The sequence below is a fragment of the Oncorhynchus mykiss genome, chromosome 8, assembly GCF_057628025.1.
Source record: "Oncorhynchus mykiss isolate SJ-2025 chromosome 8, ASM5762802v1, whole genome shotgun sequence".
NCBI classification, from domain to species: Eukaryota; Metazoa; Chordata; class Actinopteri; order Salmoniformes; family Salmonidae; genus Oncorhynchus; species Oncorhynchus mykiss.
Window position 1 is genome coordinate 76536767 of NC_143029.1, and position 21143 is coordinate 76557909.

Consider the following 21143-nt stretch of genomic DNA (forward strand, 5'->3'; position numbering starts at 1 on the left):
CCACTATACAATCATGTGTAACGTAAGCATTTTTTGTGTGAAATTCTATACTGTTTTACTCTAAATAATTGAGTTCCTTCCTAGTTAACTTTATTTATATGGTGCTTTTCAAAAGAAGTAACAGTGCTTCACATCATAAAACAAAATAAGTAATAAACAAGGACAGGAGAATGAAAAAATATAACTCATTAAAATCATACATTAAAATAATATTTTTAAAAGTGTCTTCAGTTGTTGGATAACAGAGCCTGATGCCTGAACAAATTCAAAACAACCAATGTCAAAATAACAAGGGACAGTCTTCTGTTTATTGCACAAATCATACATGTTTCCAACTGAACCGGTAGAACACAATATTAGGCAGCAGTGGGATAAATCATTGATCAAAAGCCTAAATATATATACAAGAACAAATAAAAACAGGGAGCGGGAGAGAGAAAATTGTAAATTGAAAATGAGAAGGAACCAAACTTGATTCATTGTTTAACTGAATCCTACCGATATACTGTAACAATTGGGGATGTCATTTACAGAAGAAAAACTAAAACTAAAGCCATCTTCGTATCTTCATTTTAAAAGTACTTCGTCCTCATATATAATAAACCTCTGCATCAATATCAATCCAATATTTTGACATTTTCTTAAGTCAAACATTGCTAAAGATTATTTCTATACAGTTTTAATATATGTACATGAATTGATCAAACATTTATAATCTCATACAAAAAGAGAAAAAGATGGACTTTATCGCTCTCAAACAAAAACAACTGGCAAGCAGATTGATCCTCCCTCCTGTCCCCCCGGAAGGTCTGACAGGGCAGATGGCCTCAAATACAGATTGAGGAACGGCTTCTTAAATCCCACAAAGTTCAAAGAGAGCCAAACAGCAGTCTTTACATCTGGGCCGTATCCACAAAGCATCTCAAAGAGCGCTGATCCAGGATCAGTTTCAGATCTTAATGAATAAGATTATATGAACAGATCCAAGATCAGCACTGCTACCCAGATGCTTTGATCTCCAGAGACTGATCAAACCCCTGCTTCTTCTTTTCGGAGTATGAACTCTGGCAGAGACTGCTAGCTGGCATGAGCCGTGGATGTATGTATATTCAGGGCTCCTCAAACAGAAAAGTGAGAATCCTTTTGGATGTACTGTATGTGTATGTGTACTGGATGTACACAATGAGACCATTCAGGTGTTCCTGAGCAGCCCTCCAGCACAATAACGTGTACTCTCAGAGAAAGATGGGTTAAGGCTCGCACAGACTATGATTTCAGCCGTCTTATGCCACGATATTGCCATCACAGCCAAATTATCCACATCGTGGTCAAATTCTTAGGTCGTAAACAATTGTCGGACATCTTGGGTCGTTCAGTGTCTATGGCTCGACAGAAGTTCTAGCCGTGTCAGAAATGTTGGGCCTTTAACGTGTTGTGTGGCTGGTGTTACGACTAATAAGAACATGGCTGACACTGATTATGCACACATTAAGTCAGATTAATATAATAGTTTGATTTAAACATTTACATGCTTTGCAAGAACGATTTCCCTAATTATCTTGTTTACATGACATCTGAAACCAGGCTACTTGATGGGATTTTGATAAATGCTAAAAATCGCAAATCAAAATAAAAGTTCCACCACAACGACCATGTTATTTTTGGGAAGCCTATTTGATTCTGAATTCAGACATATATACACGTTTGTATGTGAAAACTATTTCTAAGATGCATACTTTAATTTTCTCCGAATATGCTTGGGAGGCTTGCGCTGCTGGTGCTGGCACATGCACAGATCAAATACACTGCTGCAGTTGTAATAGCCAATCGCAGAATGTGACGACAAAACTGAAGCAAATTGTACAATCTGGCCAGGTTGATATCAATATTTTAATTTGGTAACATCGCACAGTGTGACATGTAATAATGGTAAAATACAGATTTTGACGTACAGCGTGGGAAGGCCTTTAGGGAGGTAGAGGCTTAGGTCAGGGTACTCGTCCAGGAGGAGTGTGAAGGAGGGAGGGGGTTAAGTTGATGGAAGGAAAGGGAATCTTTCAGCTGGAGCTCTGTTCAAGACACTCCTGCTAAGTGCATATCCCAAACTAAACAACTAGTCAAATACCTCTCATTTTACAACGCACCTTTACTTTACTGAGGTGTTCTGGGGAGCCAACGTAGCCAATGTTTCATAACAATGCATGGTTGGCCCCCCCAGCGCACACTTTGTCTATAAAACCCAAACATCCCTGATTAAAGTGCACTCAGTAGCGTAGGATGGGAGGTGTGGGGGGGGTTGGAAGGTATTGGGCTGAGGGAGAGTGAAAAACAACACAGCAGAGTATAAGGGATGCAGTCACCAGGTATGAGCCATCTGCAGGCTAAGCTGATTGACCACATGCAGATGTTCTGAGGCTAACCCTAGAGAGGTTGTTAGGGGCTCTGGTTTGGCCCTTGAAAAAAAAAAAATCACATTTTAGGGTTGATCAAAAGGTCTGAAGGTACATCAACCCCTTTCTTCAAATCCCCCAACAGAAAAGTAGAGGGGAAAGAGAGGGGGGTAACGTCTCCATTGCAGATGACAGACAACTGATTGTGAGATGTGTGTGAGTTCTTATGTTCTCTGGCTTGGCAGAGCATAAGTGTGGGTGTAGATGAGTCTTACTGGTTGTGTAAGGATGTGAGCACTCATCAGCCTCCCTAGAACACAGGTTAGAACAAAATCAGGGTTGAGAGTATATCAGCCCCCTCCCCTCAGACTGTGCATGAACACAATTGCCTACAATCACTCCCTGTCTGATTAGAAGTGAGGTTTTGTGTCTATCTATACTAGTCACACTCCCTTTCCGTTGTATGTGTGTGTGTGTGTGTGTGGCTTGTATATATCTCTTTGGCTCAGGAGGACATGCACTGGACGTGGTCTGGCCCTCCATCCTCTTCATCAGAGGAATCTGGAGAGCTCCATGACTCATCAGTGTCTCCCTCTGCACCCTCCCGACGTGTCTAGGAAATAGAGAAAAGAAAGAGGGAAAGAAATAAAGCGGGAGAAAGAGAGACAGAGAACGCTCAACACAATATTCCCTGTAGATACTCCTGGAGAAAGAGAGACGGAGAACACAACACAATATTCCCTGTAGATACTCCTGAAGAAAGAGAGACAGAACGCTCAACACAATATTCCCTGTAGATACTCCTGGAGAAAGAGAGACAGAGAACGCTCAACACAATATTCCCTGTAGATACTCCTGGAGAAAGAGAGACAGAGAACGCTCAACACAATATTCCCTGTAGATACTCCTGGAGAAAGAGAGACAGAACGCTCAACACAATATTCCCTGTAGATACTCCTGGAGAAAGAGAGACAGAATGCTCAACACAATATTCCCTGTAGATACTCCTGGAGAAAGAGAGACAGAATGCTCAACACAATATTCCCTGTAGATACTCCTGGAGAAAGAGAGACAGAGAACGCTCAACACAATATTCCCTGTAGATACTCCTGGAGAAAGAGAGACAGAGAACGCTCAACACAATATTCCCTGTAGATACTCCTGGAGAAAGAGAGACAGAACGCTCAACACAATATTCCCTGTAGATACTCCTGGAGAAAGAGAGACAGAGAACACTCAACACAATATTCCCTGTAGATACTCCTGGAGAAAGAGAGGGGAGAGAGAGATGTTCTGGTTTGATTACTGGAAGAGACCTGGTGGTTGGTGCAGAGGAGCATCCTCCCTCCCAGTCTCAGCCACTCACCTCCTACCAGAGTGTAGGCTCATTACATTTTTCTTGTGACGTGTTAAGGTTTTACCCTAGAAGTTAGTCACCCTTAATCATTTTTGTGTGTGTAAACTGCATAAGATTTGACTTGCTTTAACAATTCAAATGGTTGCTTTGGTGTTGAATAAGCTAACGCTATTACTTAAAAGTTTTCCCTTGGGGTGTGATGCTACTGATGATAATGTTTCAGACCCCTTGCTAATTGAGTGAAAAACTCCCTCCCCGAGACTTCAGTAGACCGAGTCATAATTAAAATGTTCTAGTAGTAAGTGATAAGCTGTGACTTTGATAACGTACTCTTTGAATTAGGTGTAACATTGTTTTACCCAATTAATATTTGAGGTCCACTGGTATTGCTAATGGTTTTCTGCTAGCAAATGACACTGCTCTACCTCAATTGTCCATACTAGCGTAACTTGACCTTGAGCCATCATTTAGATTGACAATTACATTAGGTGAAAATCTAACACTTATGTCTGAAAGTGCCCTGCTCTTTAATAAGTTATGCGTACTGTTTTTGTTTCAGGAGCATATTAACATTGTTAGTGATCAAAACCTATGCATTACAGGCTACACAACCTCCACTTGTCACCCAATTTGCCCCAGGGTTAAGGTTAACCTATTAGATTAATAACCCACTCTTTTCCCAGTCTGTAGGCGTAGACTTTAAGTGAACACTAATCTCTGCGCATTCCATATGAGTCTTAGTTATTTACATTGATCTAATTTCCCTTTTTGATTTCAACCATCTGACTGGAACTCAATTAGTGATTTCTTACTGCCACCCAATATAATTGGTGCACACCTTTTCCAAGGCCATAAATCCCTTTGTATTTACAGTACACACCCAATGCAGAACCATTCATCATTTTGTATATGCATTTTCCAGAGCCAACAAGCTCTTTTATGTGTACATCTTGCAGGGGTATAACCTCTCAGGAACGACTTAAGAGACCATTGTCCAGATGACGCAAGATGTCCCTAAAGAGGCAAAAGCTGCATAGTTTGCTGCCCATTTTAACCAGTTACAGCCTCTTTACAAAGCAACTCAGAAAGAATTCCAGCGGGGTGAACTGCATTTTAGGTAGACTCAGAATCGTATTGGTTAGGCATAAAATAATTAATGGTTGTGTGTTATCTTTTAATCTTTTTCGTAAAACTTGAGGGTACGTTCCTCGTAGTCAACCTGCATTCAGCACTCAAAGTTCCCTCTGTCAGAATTTGTCGAGGTAGGACCAATGACGTATATAAACCCTGGATTGCTGATGCTGTATTGAAGGTGCCGGTTGGCCATATTGGCACTCCCTAGTATGAGCAGTCCTCCAAGGGAAAGAATGGAATTCTACAGTATTTCAATTAAATGTTAAAAGGACAAAATTACATGCATTTATTTTGTTGTTGTAGTGAGAACAGTAACATTAGTACTAAAAAGAAAATACCTTCAGGAAAATGTTTTATTTTTTATGTTTAGCTCACATAATATATTTTAAACGTATGCATTAATTAAGGTGTCTGTAGTAGAACAAACATGTCAAAAACTAATGTAGACATTAATGCATTTCTATAGCTTCCCTGTGGCTTTAATACAGCGCCCCCTGTCAGTCATCCAGGGTTTATACACATCATTGGTTAGGACCCATGACAACGCCCAAGTACAGATGGTTAACGTGCGTAAATTCACTGAAGGAATTCAGAATGCAGTGACTCCAATCCATGTCAACTCTGAGGCGAGAGATATGTTTTCTAATAAGTGTGAGGGATTAGCCCTTTTCCTTTCTAGACATTGAACAGACAGCTTCCACTGTTTTCCGCTAAACCCCTCATTGATAACATCTTTATCAACACGCCTAAACCTGTCCTCAGTAATGTAGATTTTGGGCAGACTGATACACCGGTTAACCACCCTTATTTCTTTAGGTCCCCTACCCTCTTCAAAGCTTACAACCAAGAACCCATTTAGTGTTGCTCATAAATGACAACCTAGAATCAACTATAATTACTTTGAATAGGATTTAATTATTTTAAAGACCCACTCACTAGGTTCATGTCTTTCCTCTACCTTTATTAAATATACATTTACAAGCTCATATCAAATGTGGGGAGAAGAAAAGGTGATGTCAAATGCTGTTGATGCTCTGATCCATTTGTCCATCAGCTTCAACAGTCCAGCCCTCAAAGGATGGCCAACAGGGGACGATGTAGAGGAGCGTCAAATTAACATCCACGCCAACGAGAATACACAAGGGCCTCATCACTGGCCAGAGAACAAAGGAGGGGAGCACTCATAACAAGCTCCCAGCAGGAGTCATCCTTCCCCTCTTTTGCTTATCTCACACCTCTAGTCTACACCAAAGTTCCTATCAGGTCACGTGTGGTAAGTTTAATCGAATGGTACTGAGACGGCCTGTTGGAGACAGAGACCCAGCAGGGTTCCAATGAACACTGAAGAATAAGACTCAGCCAAACTACTTTTCTATTGAGAAAAATGGAAAGCACCCAGTGACACTCTTATTTCCTCAATGAAACAATGTAAACAGACTGAAAATGACATGGTTAAAAGTGTTGAGATGCGTGTGTAATAAGACTGAATTTTACAATGTGTGTGATATGCTTTTCTGACAATTAACAGGTATTAGGTATCCTCATTCATCCACGGAAAAGTATACCGTTTGGTATCTGTGGAATCACAGTCTTCACAAAGGCAGTGGAAGACGTTACGAGTGTACAAAGTCCCCTCCATTTATGTAGAAAATTAATTAACTCATGCCCTGCCATAAGTCACAAAACAATGCAGTCGATGAATGGGGGCTGACCCGGTCCCAGGAATTATTCCCTCACCTGAGCCAATCACAGCTCTGCATCTCACCTCTTCCTCACCTCTTCCTGTCCAGGACTATAAACAGAATGTGAATACCACTCCTTTTGTTCAGACCGTAAACCAGCCATATGGTTATTGTCATTTCTGAACTACAGAATCATTCAAGCACTACCCCCTGCGGGGACTTTGAGATACTGGACTTCTGACTCCTTTGTTTTGGACTCTACAGCATGGAGAGGTCCCTTTAGACTGTCGGTTCCAGACAGGAAATACCTAAGAGTATCCAGCTCACCTCTTTCCCTGATTTAAACTTGAACATGTAACCTGTATGTTACTTTTATTATTACTGTCTATATTCCTTCTGTAATCCCTGCTTTGTTTCATTCTGAAATATGAAGAATAACTGCTTGTTTGATCTTAGGCCCTCTAATCATCATTCCATGTAGGTGAAGGATTCTGTAGCCTATCACATTAGTACATCATTTTGCCACATCAATTTTTCCATTCATTGCTTTACCCTGATTATTTCTAAATAAATTGTAGTTTTATAAAATATCTACTATCTCCACAAATGCATTGCTGTGTCATTTTTAGAACTTAATTGCCTTCATAATGATAAGTATAACTACAGTTAAACTGTATATATTTTTGTAGTTTTTTTGTTGCCTTATAGCAAGCGGTACCCCGTTAATAATTTCATAGCTATCATGCCTTGGAGCGCTACAGCAAGACAGGACACTATCAGCCAACGCAACTACACCAGTCAGAGAGAGTGAACAACTGTGAACTAACTGTTACTGCTTCTAGTCAGTGCTGAGAAGATAGAAGCTTGTCAGCTCAAACGGACCAAAATTAGCACTGGCCATATACATATATATGTAATAGTAGGGTGTTGGCGCCGTGACAAACAATGGATGCTATGCCCAAATGTAAAGCAAGTGCCGAGCTAAGAATGTTCAATTCGGTAGTAGTGTTAACGTTACAGCCCTTTAGTGAAGCCTGTGAAATCTGGTGTTATATTTGCTCTTTGCGAAGGGTATTCCGCAAGCTCTGTCATTCAAATGTTTTCAGAGACACTACAAAAACATAGCAGGTTCAAAATAGCGCTTGATTTATGCTTTTCCTTTCAAGTGACAACAGAATTCAGTAGCTACAGCCCACAATCGATTAACACATACTGAAGCTAGATAGTACACATTGTCAATGTATGGGTATTTCGTTTTCCAGCTGGATAGCATGAGGCAGCTCAGTCTTCAGAGGCTCATTTTTAGCTGGAATCAGTGCAGTTCATCCTCCTTTCACGAGAGTAACAGTTTTTCATTCAAAAATAAAATCATATTTTTGGTGCTATCCAGTGATATTAATAAAAATAGATATCAGTTATCGGTAAATATTTCCACTAAAATCGGATCCAAAAATCACATATTGGTCTGGCTCTAGCATACACACCCCTTACAGTGTTATGTTGTGTTCCACTCACCCTCTGGGACCGTCTGTTTCTCATGTGTCTCATGAGGAACCACAGGAGCTGTGTGTCGTACTGATCTCCATGTCGAACAGTGTCCTCGTCACGCTCACGCTTGTTCTTCTTCATCACCTGAACGACCACAACACCAGTCACATCAAAACTCACAGCTTTGGTATGCAGAATCCAAGCCTATATGCCGTGGGATGTTTGGGATATGTTGAGGTTTGTGTGTGTGGAATCAATGGTATGAACCACCGTACGTCTTTGAGGCCCTTGAGCCCTGTGGGGTTCTCGGCAGTGGGGGCCCAAAGTTTAACATCATGATCCAGACCACTGGTGGCCAGACCTGGAAGGTGAGGGTGGGGCTCTAGGCAGTTCACCTTGGAGAAGAAGTTGAGATAGAGTTAAAGGATAGACAGATTAGTGAGTGAGCATAAAACTGTGAAACTGATAAGTGTTCAATTTCATTTAATTAAGGGTTTTACTTGCACCTGCCAATTATCAAGCCATTTCTTTTGGCCATCATACATCTTCCCACCCACACACCATCTCTCCCTCTCACCACTCCTCCTCTGTCTCCCTCCATAAACTGGACTATGCGAGCTGAGACCTTGTCCCACAGGTAGATGTGTCCACAATCGCTGCCACTGATCACAAACTCACTGCTAGGACCATAGAAGTTAACCCCCTTCACTGTGAGATGGAAAAATACAGGGGTAGGGAAAGAGACAGCGAGATAATATTATACTGGAAGTCACAGTTATAGCATGGTAAAACACCAGTGTTCGTGTTACTTATAATTGACTAGTTCATAATCATTCATTCCCCTTTTAACTCAGTACCTGTAGCGTTGTTGCGATGGCCCTTGTATCGCCTGCAATAATCTGCACCATCACTGTGGCTGGAGTCAAACAAGTAGATGTCCTCATCATTGTAACTAGTCAGGAGCTCTGAAGAGATTGACAGACATGGGACGCATTCAGCTGGACACAAATTTTGGAACATGGAGATAGAAATAGCCTATGTAGAACAAAGCATTCCTCTCATATGTAGAATAAGGAATCACCTCTGCTCTATTCATGGCATTTCTATCCCTGGTCACTGATGGGGAGGACAAACATGAGGACAGTCATAACAGCAAGAGCCAGAGGAACTCCGACTTCGAATAAAAGTGTGCTTGAGTCCTTGTGTTTTACCTGTTCCATCGTGACTGTACAGTAAGCAGGTAATGTTAGTTTTGGACTCGCTGGACACCAGGTGAGATGGACAGAACTTCTTCAGTACGCCATTATTAACATTCTCATTTATCTTCCTCTGATCATAGATCCTACAGAGATAGAAGGTGAGGAGAGGTAAGAGACAATCCAAGACAATGCACTTCCTCTGCTTTACGGACACAAGAGGGATTTGAGTCTAACCTGACATACTGATCTCTCCCTCCCACAGCAAAGTGATGTGTGTTGACAGGATTCACAAAGATGGTATACAACCCCACTTTCTTATCCCCCTCCTTCACCACCACCAGCTTACTGAGAGAAAAGGAAAAGAGGAAACAAATAGTAGAAAAGGGTTAAAAGGCTGTTATGTTCTACATTGGGACTTAAGTTTATCCCAGACTGGTCACATGATCAGGAAAAACAAATGGCCTTAGTACAGTAACATCCAGGCGATCTTGCAGTAATGACGTTAACACTTGCATATCAGACAGACATGTGATGTCACTCACTTGGCAGGCCGGTCGAGGCGAAGGTCGATGCCAAACACCACGGCATCCTCTCCAGCCGACAGAAAACAGCAGGGAGAGTCTGGCTCCAGGGCCAGCTGACACACACAGAGTAAACACAACATACTTAAATCAACTCAGCTTTCAGCTAAAAAGGCTTAGAACGTTCGCATCTTAAATGACAACCCATTCCCCACAGTATGGAGGAAAGGGTGTCGTTTGAGACGCCGCCAAAGTCAGGCCAGTAAGACCAGTAGCCAGAATCATTAACGAGATTAAACCATACCTTGTGTGCTGCCCCTTTATGCTGAGCCACTCTCTTGGTGTTCTTGCAGCGTTGCATGGCAGAGAGCTCAGCCACTCTAATCTGACCGTCCCGGGCACACATGGCCAGAGTGGAATCTCCACTGTGGGGAAGAAACTTGGCCTTTGGAGGAAGAAAGGTACATTTCAACATCTCTCAAAAAGGTCCTGAACCATATTTCTAGCTTTCCTTTCATATTTTTCACATGGTTTCTCAATGGGTGTCAACAACACCAGAAGTGTTCCCCTCCTTTCTACGGTTTCACCCTCACCTAGCCTGATTGTGCTCTCCTCCTCACCTGAAAGACATTGCTCTTATGCCCACTGTCAAACTCCAGCTCAGCCCGACGACGTGCCCAGTCCCACACCACCACTCGTAGGTCATCACTGCCAGAGGCCAGGCGTGTGCCTGAGGGGTTGAAGTGCAGGGTGTTCACACAGCCGGTGTGTCTCTCCAGGCGCCCTTGTAGCTCCAGCCTCTGGACCAGCCCCCGTGCGCCACACACACGTCTCACAAACTGGTGCGAGCCCCGGCCAATCTCCCTCAACCGCAGGGAGGGCACCGCCCGCCATGATGGCTTGCCAAGATCACGCAGCTCCGCCCCCAGCCACACGTCCATGGCCTGCTCGTCTTCCTCTTCTTGCTCTTCCTCCTCCTCCTCCTCCTCATCCTCCACTTCAGAGCTGGAGGAGTGGTGAGCGGTGCCACCGCTCGGGCGGTTCCTCTTTCTGGCGGCCCTCTTACCTGCATCTCTCTCCTTCACTCGCTCTCTTCTACCCCCCTCACCATCTCGCTCCCCTTCCTCATTCAGGGAGTAGAGGCCGCTGCCGTCCACGCTGTCCGTGTCTTCCTCCTCCTCTCCCTCGCCAGGCACCCTCTCACCCTCTGCATCTGGCATTGGCTTGTCCTTAGCTCTGTCTTCTGCCTTTTTGGGAGCTGAGGGAAAGATGAGGAAGTTGTCACACATTGACAAAAAAAAGCACTACTGTCAAGAAGCAGGGAGGAAACTTATCCACTGTAAAACAAATTGTTTGTAGAGTGTATAATGTCACAGTTATGGTGTCCTGTGTGTTGTGGCTACATGTTGGACTATGACAGCAACAGTTCTCTTATACTGCACTGGTTTGAGTCTATGATTAACTGCTTGAGAGCCAGACTGTCCCTCCGGTTTGAGTCTATGATTGATTACCTGCTTGAGAGTCAGACTGCTCCTCTGTGGCTGTGGAAGCATCTCCCTCCCCACGCTGGTCCTCTCCTGGATCTGGCTCCTCAGACCCACCTGACAAACACACACAGATATGGCCACACATTCACATTAGTCTTACGTAGCTGGCTCTGGTAGTGTGGCTTACTAGTAGTAGTACAACAGTGTATGTTCGTATTCCCAGTCGGCAACAGTGAGGCCTGGGTGATCAGTGAGGCCTATGTGATCCCTCACCATTAAGCTCACTGGATTTACCATCTGCCTCAGCCATCCTGCTTCTCTCTTCGTGTGGACAGGAGGAGAGCCTGGAATGAAACCGAGGCAGGGTCAAATTAATTAGTCTGCCTGCTGCTTTTGAAGACTCCTAATAATAATAATACATATAGATTGCCAGTAATTGCAATATGTCCAAACAACTGACATGGCCTTCATTAAAGCAAGGTAGCATGACATGTCACTCAACAAGTCAGCTAGTTGTGACTGATGAACGAATTATGTTCTCAAGTCACGGTATGATTGGAAATCTTGCAAACTAGCCAACCTAGTTAGCTAACATATCAGCAACTAAATTAAATCGAGTGCACACTAACACATGACACTAGCTGCCAGTCTCTAGTTAGCTAACATAGGACTTGCAGCCTGTAGTTTGGAATTGGAAGCAAGTTAGCTAGCTAACGTTAGCTGTCCAACTAATCTTAGCTAGCTGCTGCAGCAACACTGACATTTAACAAAAGTCAAAACAGCTGACTGGCCACCATGTCCATTCTGCTGTAGAGATAATGTTAACTACTTATTCTGTTAGTTGATTGGATTAGCAAATGTACACATTTTGGTACATTTAGTTAAACTTTGTTCAGGAGTTTGACCAATTTCACGCCAGTTAAAAGAAGTAAACAGCAATGGCTGGCATGCTAGCTAAAGCTGTTACCTCTAACTACAAGTCGTAGGCCCAACGAGCGTAGCTAGCAATAGTACGTCGTTTGTTCTAATCTTCGGCGCAGATTTACTGTCTTCAACCTACTATACTAACGTTACTTAGCTAGCTATAGAAAATCTTGGAGTAAAAAAACACGACATGAAGAATGCGTGTCAAAAGAAACAGTCAAATTAAAGACTATGTGCGCTCACGAGTGTGTGCTAGCTCTGTTTATGTTTTGACGGTTCAGCTTCTGTTTTTCGGTCATTCCTTTTCCGGCGAAGGATTTCTTTCTCCGGAAATGTGGGTCTGTATATAAATAATGTACCGTGTCATCTAATGTAAATATTGTGAATATGTTGTTGTGGAAATTCTTACACAGGGACACTCAAAGTCAATCTGAAATGAATCATTGTTTATTTGTCAGCGCGCTGGAGAGGTTCCAACCAACTCAATGCACCATAGTACACATGTCAATCAGGAGCTCTCCCTGGGCAGTCCCAGCAGTTGCCTTATACACGGCTATAACAGACAAGCTATATTTGCATGATTTAGCATAATTAATTAAGCATTACCATTTTGTTTAATTCATGTGACCGACCAATACAGGTTCATAACATGTGGCAGACCAATAGCTCAAGAGGCTTCTTCTCTCTCAGCTGAGACCTTGAAACTGAGATATCTTTCGTTCTCAAAACAAGGTCTGGGCGTACTGCCAAATTGCAGCTACTGATAGGGAGGATTCATTCAGTCAGCCACTTGCATGAACACAGAAATTGGTTTATAGAACAGCACATGAATAGAACACAGAAATTAGTTATAAGAAATGCAACATACATTAAAATTCCCATTACAATGTAAAAAAGTGAAGTTAGGCGAAAATTGTTTCCCACCTGTAGGACACTCAAAATGGCATCGTTATACGCATGATTGATTGATCCACATACCAATTATACCCTATCAATTGTTATGTCATTTATTATTACAATTTAATAACTCGGAAAAGCTTTCGGGCCTGGGTGATTTTAAACCACCAACCTTTAAATTAACAGTCTAAGGCGGCGGAGAAGATTGAGGTTATTCGATTAATCTCACCAGGGCACTGGGTTGGGTGTAGTTTGCATCGGGTGAAGTGATTGCATTCTGGAACATGTGTGGTGACACTGATGGTTTCTCGGTAACTAATGGCATCTACGGTTGTGTCTGAAATGATTTTACATAGCATGTTAGAAGAACTAACACAGCAGGTTAGGATGATTAACTTTGCAGGATAGGATAATTAGGTTGAGGTTAGGAAAAGGTTAGGATTTTATGGAAAAGAGATGTTGTACATTTCTGAATGATGCATCATGCTACCTTGTTGACAACATGACAGAGCGGCACAGATTGCTGTTAGATTTGTGCAGGGCGAACCTTCCTCACCAGCTTTGCCCATTCACATGAGGCCATAGCCTTGTATAACCCGAGTCAGCTTAATTAAATCCGCTCAATGAGAGTGGTGGATCAAATCAAATCAAATGTATTTATACAGCCCTTCGTACATCAGCTGATATCTCAAAGTGCTGTACAGAAACCCAGCCTAAAACCCCAAACAGCAAGCAATGCAGGTGTAGAAGCACGGTGGCTAGGAAAAACTCCCTAGAAAGGCCAAAACCTAGGAAGAAACCTAGAGAGGAACCAGGCTATGTGGGGTGGCCAGTCCTCTTCTGGCTGTGCCGGGTGTAGATTATAACAGAACATGGCCAAGATGTTCAAATGTTCGTAAATGACCAGCATGGTCCAATAATAATAAGGCAGAACAGTTGAAACTGGAGCAGCAGCACGGCCAGGTGGACTGGGGACAGCAAGGAGTCATCATGTCAGGTATTCCTGAGGCATGGTCCTAGGGCCCAGGTCCTCCGAGAGAGAGAAAGAAAGAGAGAATTAGAGAGAGCACACTTAAATTCACACAGGACACCGAATAGGACAGGAGAAGTACTCCAGATATAACAAACTGACCCTAGCCCCCCGACACATAAACTACTGCAGCATAAATACTGGAGGCTGAGACAGGAGGGGTCAGGAGACACTGTGGCCCCATCCGAGGACACCCCCGGACAGGGCCAAACAGGAAGGATATAACCCCACCCACTTTGTCAAAGCACAGCCCCCACACCACTAGAGGTATATCTTCAACCACCAACTTACCATCCTGAGACAAGGCTGAGTATAGCCCACAAAGATCTCCGCCACGGCACAACCCAAGGGGGTAGATGGAACAGGACTCTGAGCTTCTCCTCTCTGTTGTAAACAGGTCAAGGGTGACCTCGAGTGGCTGAATAATGCAATTACATTCTGTGAACTGCGTGTGTACCTTTGAAGGAAATTACAGAAGGGGGGGGTACCTATGTAAGAATAGCATTCAACATCATAGTGCCCTCCAGCTCATCATTAAGCTCAGGGCTCTGGGTCGGAACCCCTCCCTGAGCTACTGGGTCCTAGACTACCTGACGGACCAACCCCAGGGTGTGAAGGTAGGCAACAACACCTCCGCCACGCTGACCCTCAACACAGGGGCCCCACAGGGGTGCCTGCTTAGCCCCCTACTGTACTCCCTGTTCACCCATGACTGCGTGGCCACGCACGTCTCCAGCTCCATCGTCAAGTTTGCTGAAGACACAACAGTGGTATGCCTAATTACCAACAACGACGAGAGGGAGGAGATGAGAGCCCTGGCTGAGCGATGCCAGGAAAATAACCTCTCCATCAACGTCAACAAAACAAAGGAGCTGATCGTGGACTACAGGAGACAGCAGAGAGAGCATGCCCCCATCCAAATCGATGGGGCCGCAGTGGAGATGGTCAGAAGTTTCAAGTTCCTCGACCTGAAATGGTCCCTTCACACTGAAAACTTCAGGAGGCTGAAGAAATGTGGCCTCACAAACTTCTACAGATGTATTCTGTCAGGCTGTATCACCACCTGGTATGGCAACTGCAATACCCGCAGCCACAGGGATCTCCAGAGGGTGGTGTGGTCAGCATAACACATCATCGGGCGCACACTGCATGCCCTCCAGAACATCTACAGTACCTGGTGTCACAGAAAGTCTAAGAAAATCATCAAGGACCTCAGCCACTCGAGCCACGGCCTATTCACCCTGTTAGCATCTATGTAAAAGGTGGAGATAGGCATATCTTGCTCTTCAGTGTAATCAGAGGGCTAATATCAATACTATGCATGCCAGTCTCTCTTTGCAAAAGGTAGAGGAGAGACTGGCTGCACTTCTTTTGATAAGAAACATGAATGTGTTGAAATTTCCAAAAGGTTTGCATAGTCAATTTACACACAACTCTGATATACAGACTTACCCTTCTAGACATGCCACCAGGGGTATTTTCACAGTCTGCAAATCCAGAGAAAATTCAAGAAAATGTACAGAATTATACAGAGCCATGATTGCATGGAACTCCGTTCCATCTCAGATTACTCAAGTGAACAGCAAACCTGGTTTCAAAACACAGATAAAGCAACACCTCACGGCACAACCCCTCTCCCCTATCTGACCCAGATACTGTATTTTGTGTGTCTGTACTGATACAGTATGTAAGCTATGTGTGACTTTTAAAACATATGCAGTTCTGTCCATAAGCTGCTCTTGTCTATACATGGTCAGAGCTCTGGAGCTCTAGAGTTCCTCTGTAGAGATGAGAGAACCTTCCAGAAGACAACCATCTCTGCAGCACTCCACTAATCAGGCCTTTATGGTAGTGGCCAGATGGAAGCCACTCCTCAGGTGTCTAGTTAGACTGTAAGCTCTCCTTCCAGACTCACATTAAGCATCTCCAATCCAAAATTAAATCTAGAATCGGCTTCCTATTTCGCAACAAAGCCTCCTTCACTCATGCAGCCAAACATACCCTCGTAAAACTGACCATCCTACCGATCCTTGACTTCGGCGATGTCATTTCTAAAATAGCCTCCAACACTCTACTCAACAAATTGGATGCAGTCTATCACAGTGCCATCCGTTTTGTCACCAAAGCCCCATATACTACCCACCACTGCGACCTGTATGCTCTCGTTGGCTGGCCCTCGCTTCATACTCGTAAACAAACCCACTGGCTCCAGGTCATCTACAAGTCTCTGCTAGGTAAAGCCCCGCCTCTCTGCTGCCAATGACTGGAACGAACTACAAAAATCACTGAAGCTGGAGACTCATATCTCCCTCACTAGCTTTAAGCACCAGCTTTCAGAGCAGCTCACAGATCACTGAACCTGTACATAGGCAATCTGTAGACAGCCCATCCAACTATCTCATCTCATACTGTATTTATATATTTATCTTGCTCCTTTGCACCCCAGTATCTCCACTTGCACAGTCATCTTCTGCACATCTACCATTCCAGTGTTTAATTGCTATATTGTAATTACTACGCCATCATGGCCTATTCATTGCCTTTACTCCCTTATCTTATCTCATTTGCACACACTGTGTATACACTTTTTTTTCTACTGTATTATTGACTGTATGTTTGTTTATTCCATGTGTATCTCTGTGTTGTTGTATGTGTCAATCTGCTGTGATTTATCTTGGCCAGGTTGCAGTTGTAAATTAGAACTTGTTCTCAACTAGCCTACCTGGTTAAATAAAGGTGAAATAAAAATAAATAAATAAAAAAGATTGCTGCCGTATGTAGAGTTGAAGTCGGAAGTTTACATACACCTTAGCCAAATACATTTAAACTCAGTTTTTCACAACTCCTGACATTAAATCCCAGTAAAAAAAATCCATCTTAGGTCAGTTATGATCACCACTTTATTTTAAGAATGTGAAATGTCAGAATAATAGCAGAGAATGTTCTTTTTTTCAGATTTTCTTTTTTTCAGATTTTACACATTCCCAGTGGGTCAGAAGTTTACATACACTCAACTAGTATTTGGTAGCATTGCCTTTCAATTGTTTAACTTGGGTCAAACATTTCAGGTAGCTTTCCACAAGCTTCCCACAATAAGTTGGGTAAATTTTGGCCCATTCCTCCTGACAGAGCTGGTGTAACTGAGTCAGGTTTGTAGGCCTCCTTGCTCGCACACACTTTTTCAGTTCTGCCCACAAATGTTCTATGGGATTGAGGTCAGGGCTTTGTGATGGCCACTCCAATACCTTGACTTTGTTGTCCTTAAGGTATTTTGCCACAACTTTGGAAGTATGCTTGGGGTCATTGTGCATTTGGAAGACCCATTTGCGATCAAGCTTTTAACTTCCTGACTGATGTCTTGAGATGTTGCTTCAATATATCCACATAATTTTCCTTCCTCATGAAGCCATCTATTTTGTGAAGTGCACCAGTCCCTCCTGCAGCAAAGCACCCCCACAACATGATGCTGCTACCCCCATGCTTCACGGTTGTGATGGTGTTTTTTGACTTGCAGGCCTCCCCCTTTTTCCTCCAAACATAACGATGGTCATTATGGTCAAACAGTTCTATTTTTGTTCCAACAGACCAGAGGACATTTCTCCAAAAAGTACAACCTTTGTCCCCATGTGTAGTTGCAAACTGTAGTCTGGCTTTTTTTATGGTGGTTTTGGACCAGTGGCTTCTTCCTTGCTGAGAGGCCTTGCAGCTTATGTCGATATAGGACTCGTTTTACTGTGGATACAGATACTTTTGCACCGGTTTCCTCCAGCGTCTTCACAAGGTCCTTTGCTGTTGTTCTGGGATTGATTTGCACTTTTCGCACCAAAGTATGTTCATCTCTGAGAGACAGAACACGTCTCTTTCCTGAGCGGTATGACGGCTGCGTGGTCCCATGTTTATAGTTGCATACTATTGTTTGTACAGATGAACGTGGTACCTTCAGGCATTTGGAAATTGCTCCCAAGGGTGAACCAGACTGGTGAAGGTCTACAATTCTTTTCCTGAGGTCTTGGCTGATTTCTTTTGATTTTCCCATGATGTCAAGCGAAGAGGCACTGAGTTTGAAGGTTGGCCTTGAAATACATCCACAGGTACACCTCCAATTGACTCAAATGATGTCAATTAGCCTATCAGAAGCTTCTAAAGCCATGACATCCTTTTCTAGAATTTTCCAAGCTGTTTAAAGGCACAGTCAACTTAGTGTATGTAAACGTCTGACCCACTGGAATTGTGATACAGTGAATTATAAGTGAAATAATCTGTCTGTAATTGTTGGAAAAATGACTTGTGTCATGCACAAACTAGATGTCCTAACCAACTTGCCAAAACTATAGTTTGTTAACAAGAAATTTGTGAAGTGGTTGAAAAACAAGTTTTAATGACTCCAACCTAAGTGTATGTAAACTTTCGACTTAAACTGTTTAGTGAGCTCTAAAAGTATTGGGACAGTGACACAGTTTTTGTTGTTTCGGCTCTGTACTCCGGCACTTTGGATTTTAAATTATACAATGACTATGAGGTTAAAGTGCAGACTGTCAGCTTTAATTTGAGGATGTTTCCATCCATATTGGGTGAACCATTTATGAATTACAGCACTTTGCGTACATAGTTCCCCACATTTTATGGGACCAAAAGTATTGAGACCAATTCACGTATATGTAAACAACAAAACATGTGTCATTGTCCCAATACTTTTGGAGCTCTTCATTGAACACTGGTAACTTCAATAACATTTAAATACTGCTTTACCACTTCATATACTGTATTCTAGTCATGGCTCATCCTATGTAGCTAATGCTGCATACACCTTTTCTATTAATATACTTTCCATGCACACTATTCACATTCATATAGAGTGCATTCGGAAAGTATTCAGACCCCTGCCCTTTATCAACATGTTGTTATGTTACAGCCTTATTCTAAAATTGATAAAATAAATATTTTCATCATCAATCTACACAAAATACCCCATAATGACAAAGCAAAAACAGGTTTGGAAAATTTAGCTGTACAGAAACCCAGCCTAAAACCTAAACAGTGAGCAATGCAGATGTAGAAGCACGGTGGCTTGGTAAAAACTCCCTAAAAAGGCCAGAACCTAGGAAGAAACCTAGAGAGGGACCAGGCTCTGAGGACTGGCCACCTGATTAAAACAGAATATGGCCAAGATGTTCAAACGTTAATAGATGACCTGCAGGGTCAGATAATAATAATCACAGTGGTTGTAGAGGGTGCAACAGGTCAACACCTCAGGAGTAAATGTCAGTTGGCTTTTCAGTTGTCAGTTGGCTAACTCATTTAGAGTTAGAGACAGCAGGTGCGGTAGAGAGAGGGTCCAAAACAGTAGGTCCGGGACAAAGTATCATGTCCTGTCACGACTTCTACCGAAGGTAGCGCCAACCACCGATCCCTTTTTCCTTTTCTGTTTGTTTTGTCTTTGATTCTTTTCACACCTGGTTTAATTTGTGTTTATTTCTGTGTGTATATAGGGTACCTGTTGCCTGCTTTAGTTCGTGCGGGATTAGACTTGTGTGTATTGCGCTCGATTGTATTTTGATGTTTGTTGTTTTCACGGTTACGCACATGTATGTAAAGTGTCGGAACTGTGTTTGCACGAGTTCTGAGTATCAAGAGCATAGTTTTTGTATTTTCGTCTGTACCATTTTTGTATTGGTGGACTATATGATTAAACACGCTTCTCAGACATCCCTGCTCTCCTGCGCCTGACTCCTACACCTCTCACCGAGATGCATGTTATCACAGAATCCCGCACCAAATCTATGGAGTCAGCAGGAGCGGACGCACTCCCAGGGTCCGTGGAGGAGCAAGTTCAACACCACAAGGCAGTGTTACACCGGCTGGGGACCACCATGGATCAGATGATGGCGACGATGGAAAGATGGGAGAGAGGTGGCCTTCCCACACCTCCATCAGCCACACCCCAACCAGTACCACTACCCTCTCCTTCATTGCCTGGGCACAGTGGGATTCGACTCGCAATCCCGAGGGAGTACGATGGGACGGCAGCCGGGTGCCAGGGGTTCTTACTCCAGATGTACTTATACCTGGCGACCGCTCATCCGGCTCCTTCGGGAGGTGAGAGCGTGAACGCCCTCGTCTCCTGCCTCTCATGTAAAGCCCTGGAGTGGGCCAACGCGGTATGGAATGATCCTGACTCGGCGAGGGACCACTACTTAGAGTTCACCTGCCGCTTTCGGGCCGTGTTCGATCACCCACCTGAGGACCGAGTGGCGGGTGAACGGCTGTTCCATCTGAGGCAGGAGAAGAGGAGTGCTCAGGACTTTGCTGGCGCGGGATGGAACGACAGGGCCTTGATCGATCACTATAGGTGTAGTTTGCGTGAGGACGTCCGTAGGGAGCGGGCCTGTAGAGACACCACCCTCTCCTTGGACCAGTTGATCGACATGTCCATTCGGTTGGACAACTTGCTGGCGACCCGCGGACGTTCTGTCAGTTCCATCCCCCAGCTCCTCCCCTCCAACGCCCATGGAGCTCGGAGGTGCTGCAGCGAGGGCAACAGGAGGAGGGGGGCCTTTCCTGTGCCAGCTGTGGTCGCAGAGGGCACACTGCTGACCGGTGCTGGGGGAGTCGTGACCCCAGGCCGAGCACTGCTCGGACACCTCAGGTGAGTCGACACCAGGCTCACCCAGAGCCCCCTGTTGGTCATATGTATGTATTGATTGTTTTTCCTGAATTTTCCCCTCTTTCCCGGCATAAGGAGCTAGTAGATTCAGGCGCGGCGGGGAATTTTATTGACCGCGGTTTAGCGCACAGGTTAGGGATCACCCTTGTTCAGCTTGACAAACCCTTCCCAGTACACGCCTTAGATAGCCGACCATTAGGGGCAGGGCTAGTCAGGGAAGCCACGGCTCCACTGGGCATGGTCACTGAGGAGGATCATGAGGAGAGAATTAGTCTCTTCCTAATTGATTCTCCTGCATTTCCGGTGGTGCTGGGGATCCCCTGGTTGGCCCATCACAACCCCAGGATTTGGTGGCAACAGAGGGCTCTAC

The 21143-nt window shown here is 43.8% G+C and overlaps 1 protein-coding gene across 4 annotated transcripts; it reads right to left on the bottom strand.

Moving 5' to 3' along the window:
* Positions 1-286: 286 nt before the first annotated feature.
* Positions 287-13747, bottom strand: LOC110530589 (DDB1- and CUL4-associated factor 8). Of its 4 annotated transcripts, none has more exons than XM_036986216.2 (13): positions 13309-13747; positions 11532-11602; positions 11283-11372; positions 10392-11029; positions 10076-10216; positions 9793-9887; positions 9485-9595; positions 9263-9393; positions 8909-9016; positions 8629-8759; positions 8327-8446; positions 8079-8195; positions 287-3003 (listed from the first exon to the last, which is right to left on the bottom strand). In XM_036986216.2, exons 1-13 carry the CDS (start codon positions 13353-13355, stop codon positions 2896-2898), a joined length of 1908 nt encoding a protein of 635 aa, XP_036842111.2. In that variant the 5' UTR covers positions 13356-13747; the 3' UTR covers positions 287-2895. The 4 variants fall into 4 exon arrangements, with proteins under 4 accessions (XP_036842111.2, XP_021469461.3, XP_021469462.3 ...); XM_021613786.3 differs by lacking the exon at positions 13309-13747 and adding an exon at positions 12426-12624; XM_021613787.3 differs by lacking the exon at positions 13309-13747 and adding an exon at positions 12226-12624.
* Between the last annotated feature and the right edge of the window lie 7396 nt (positions 13748-21143).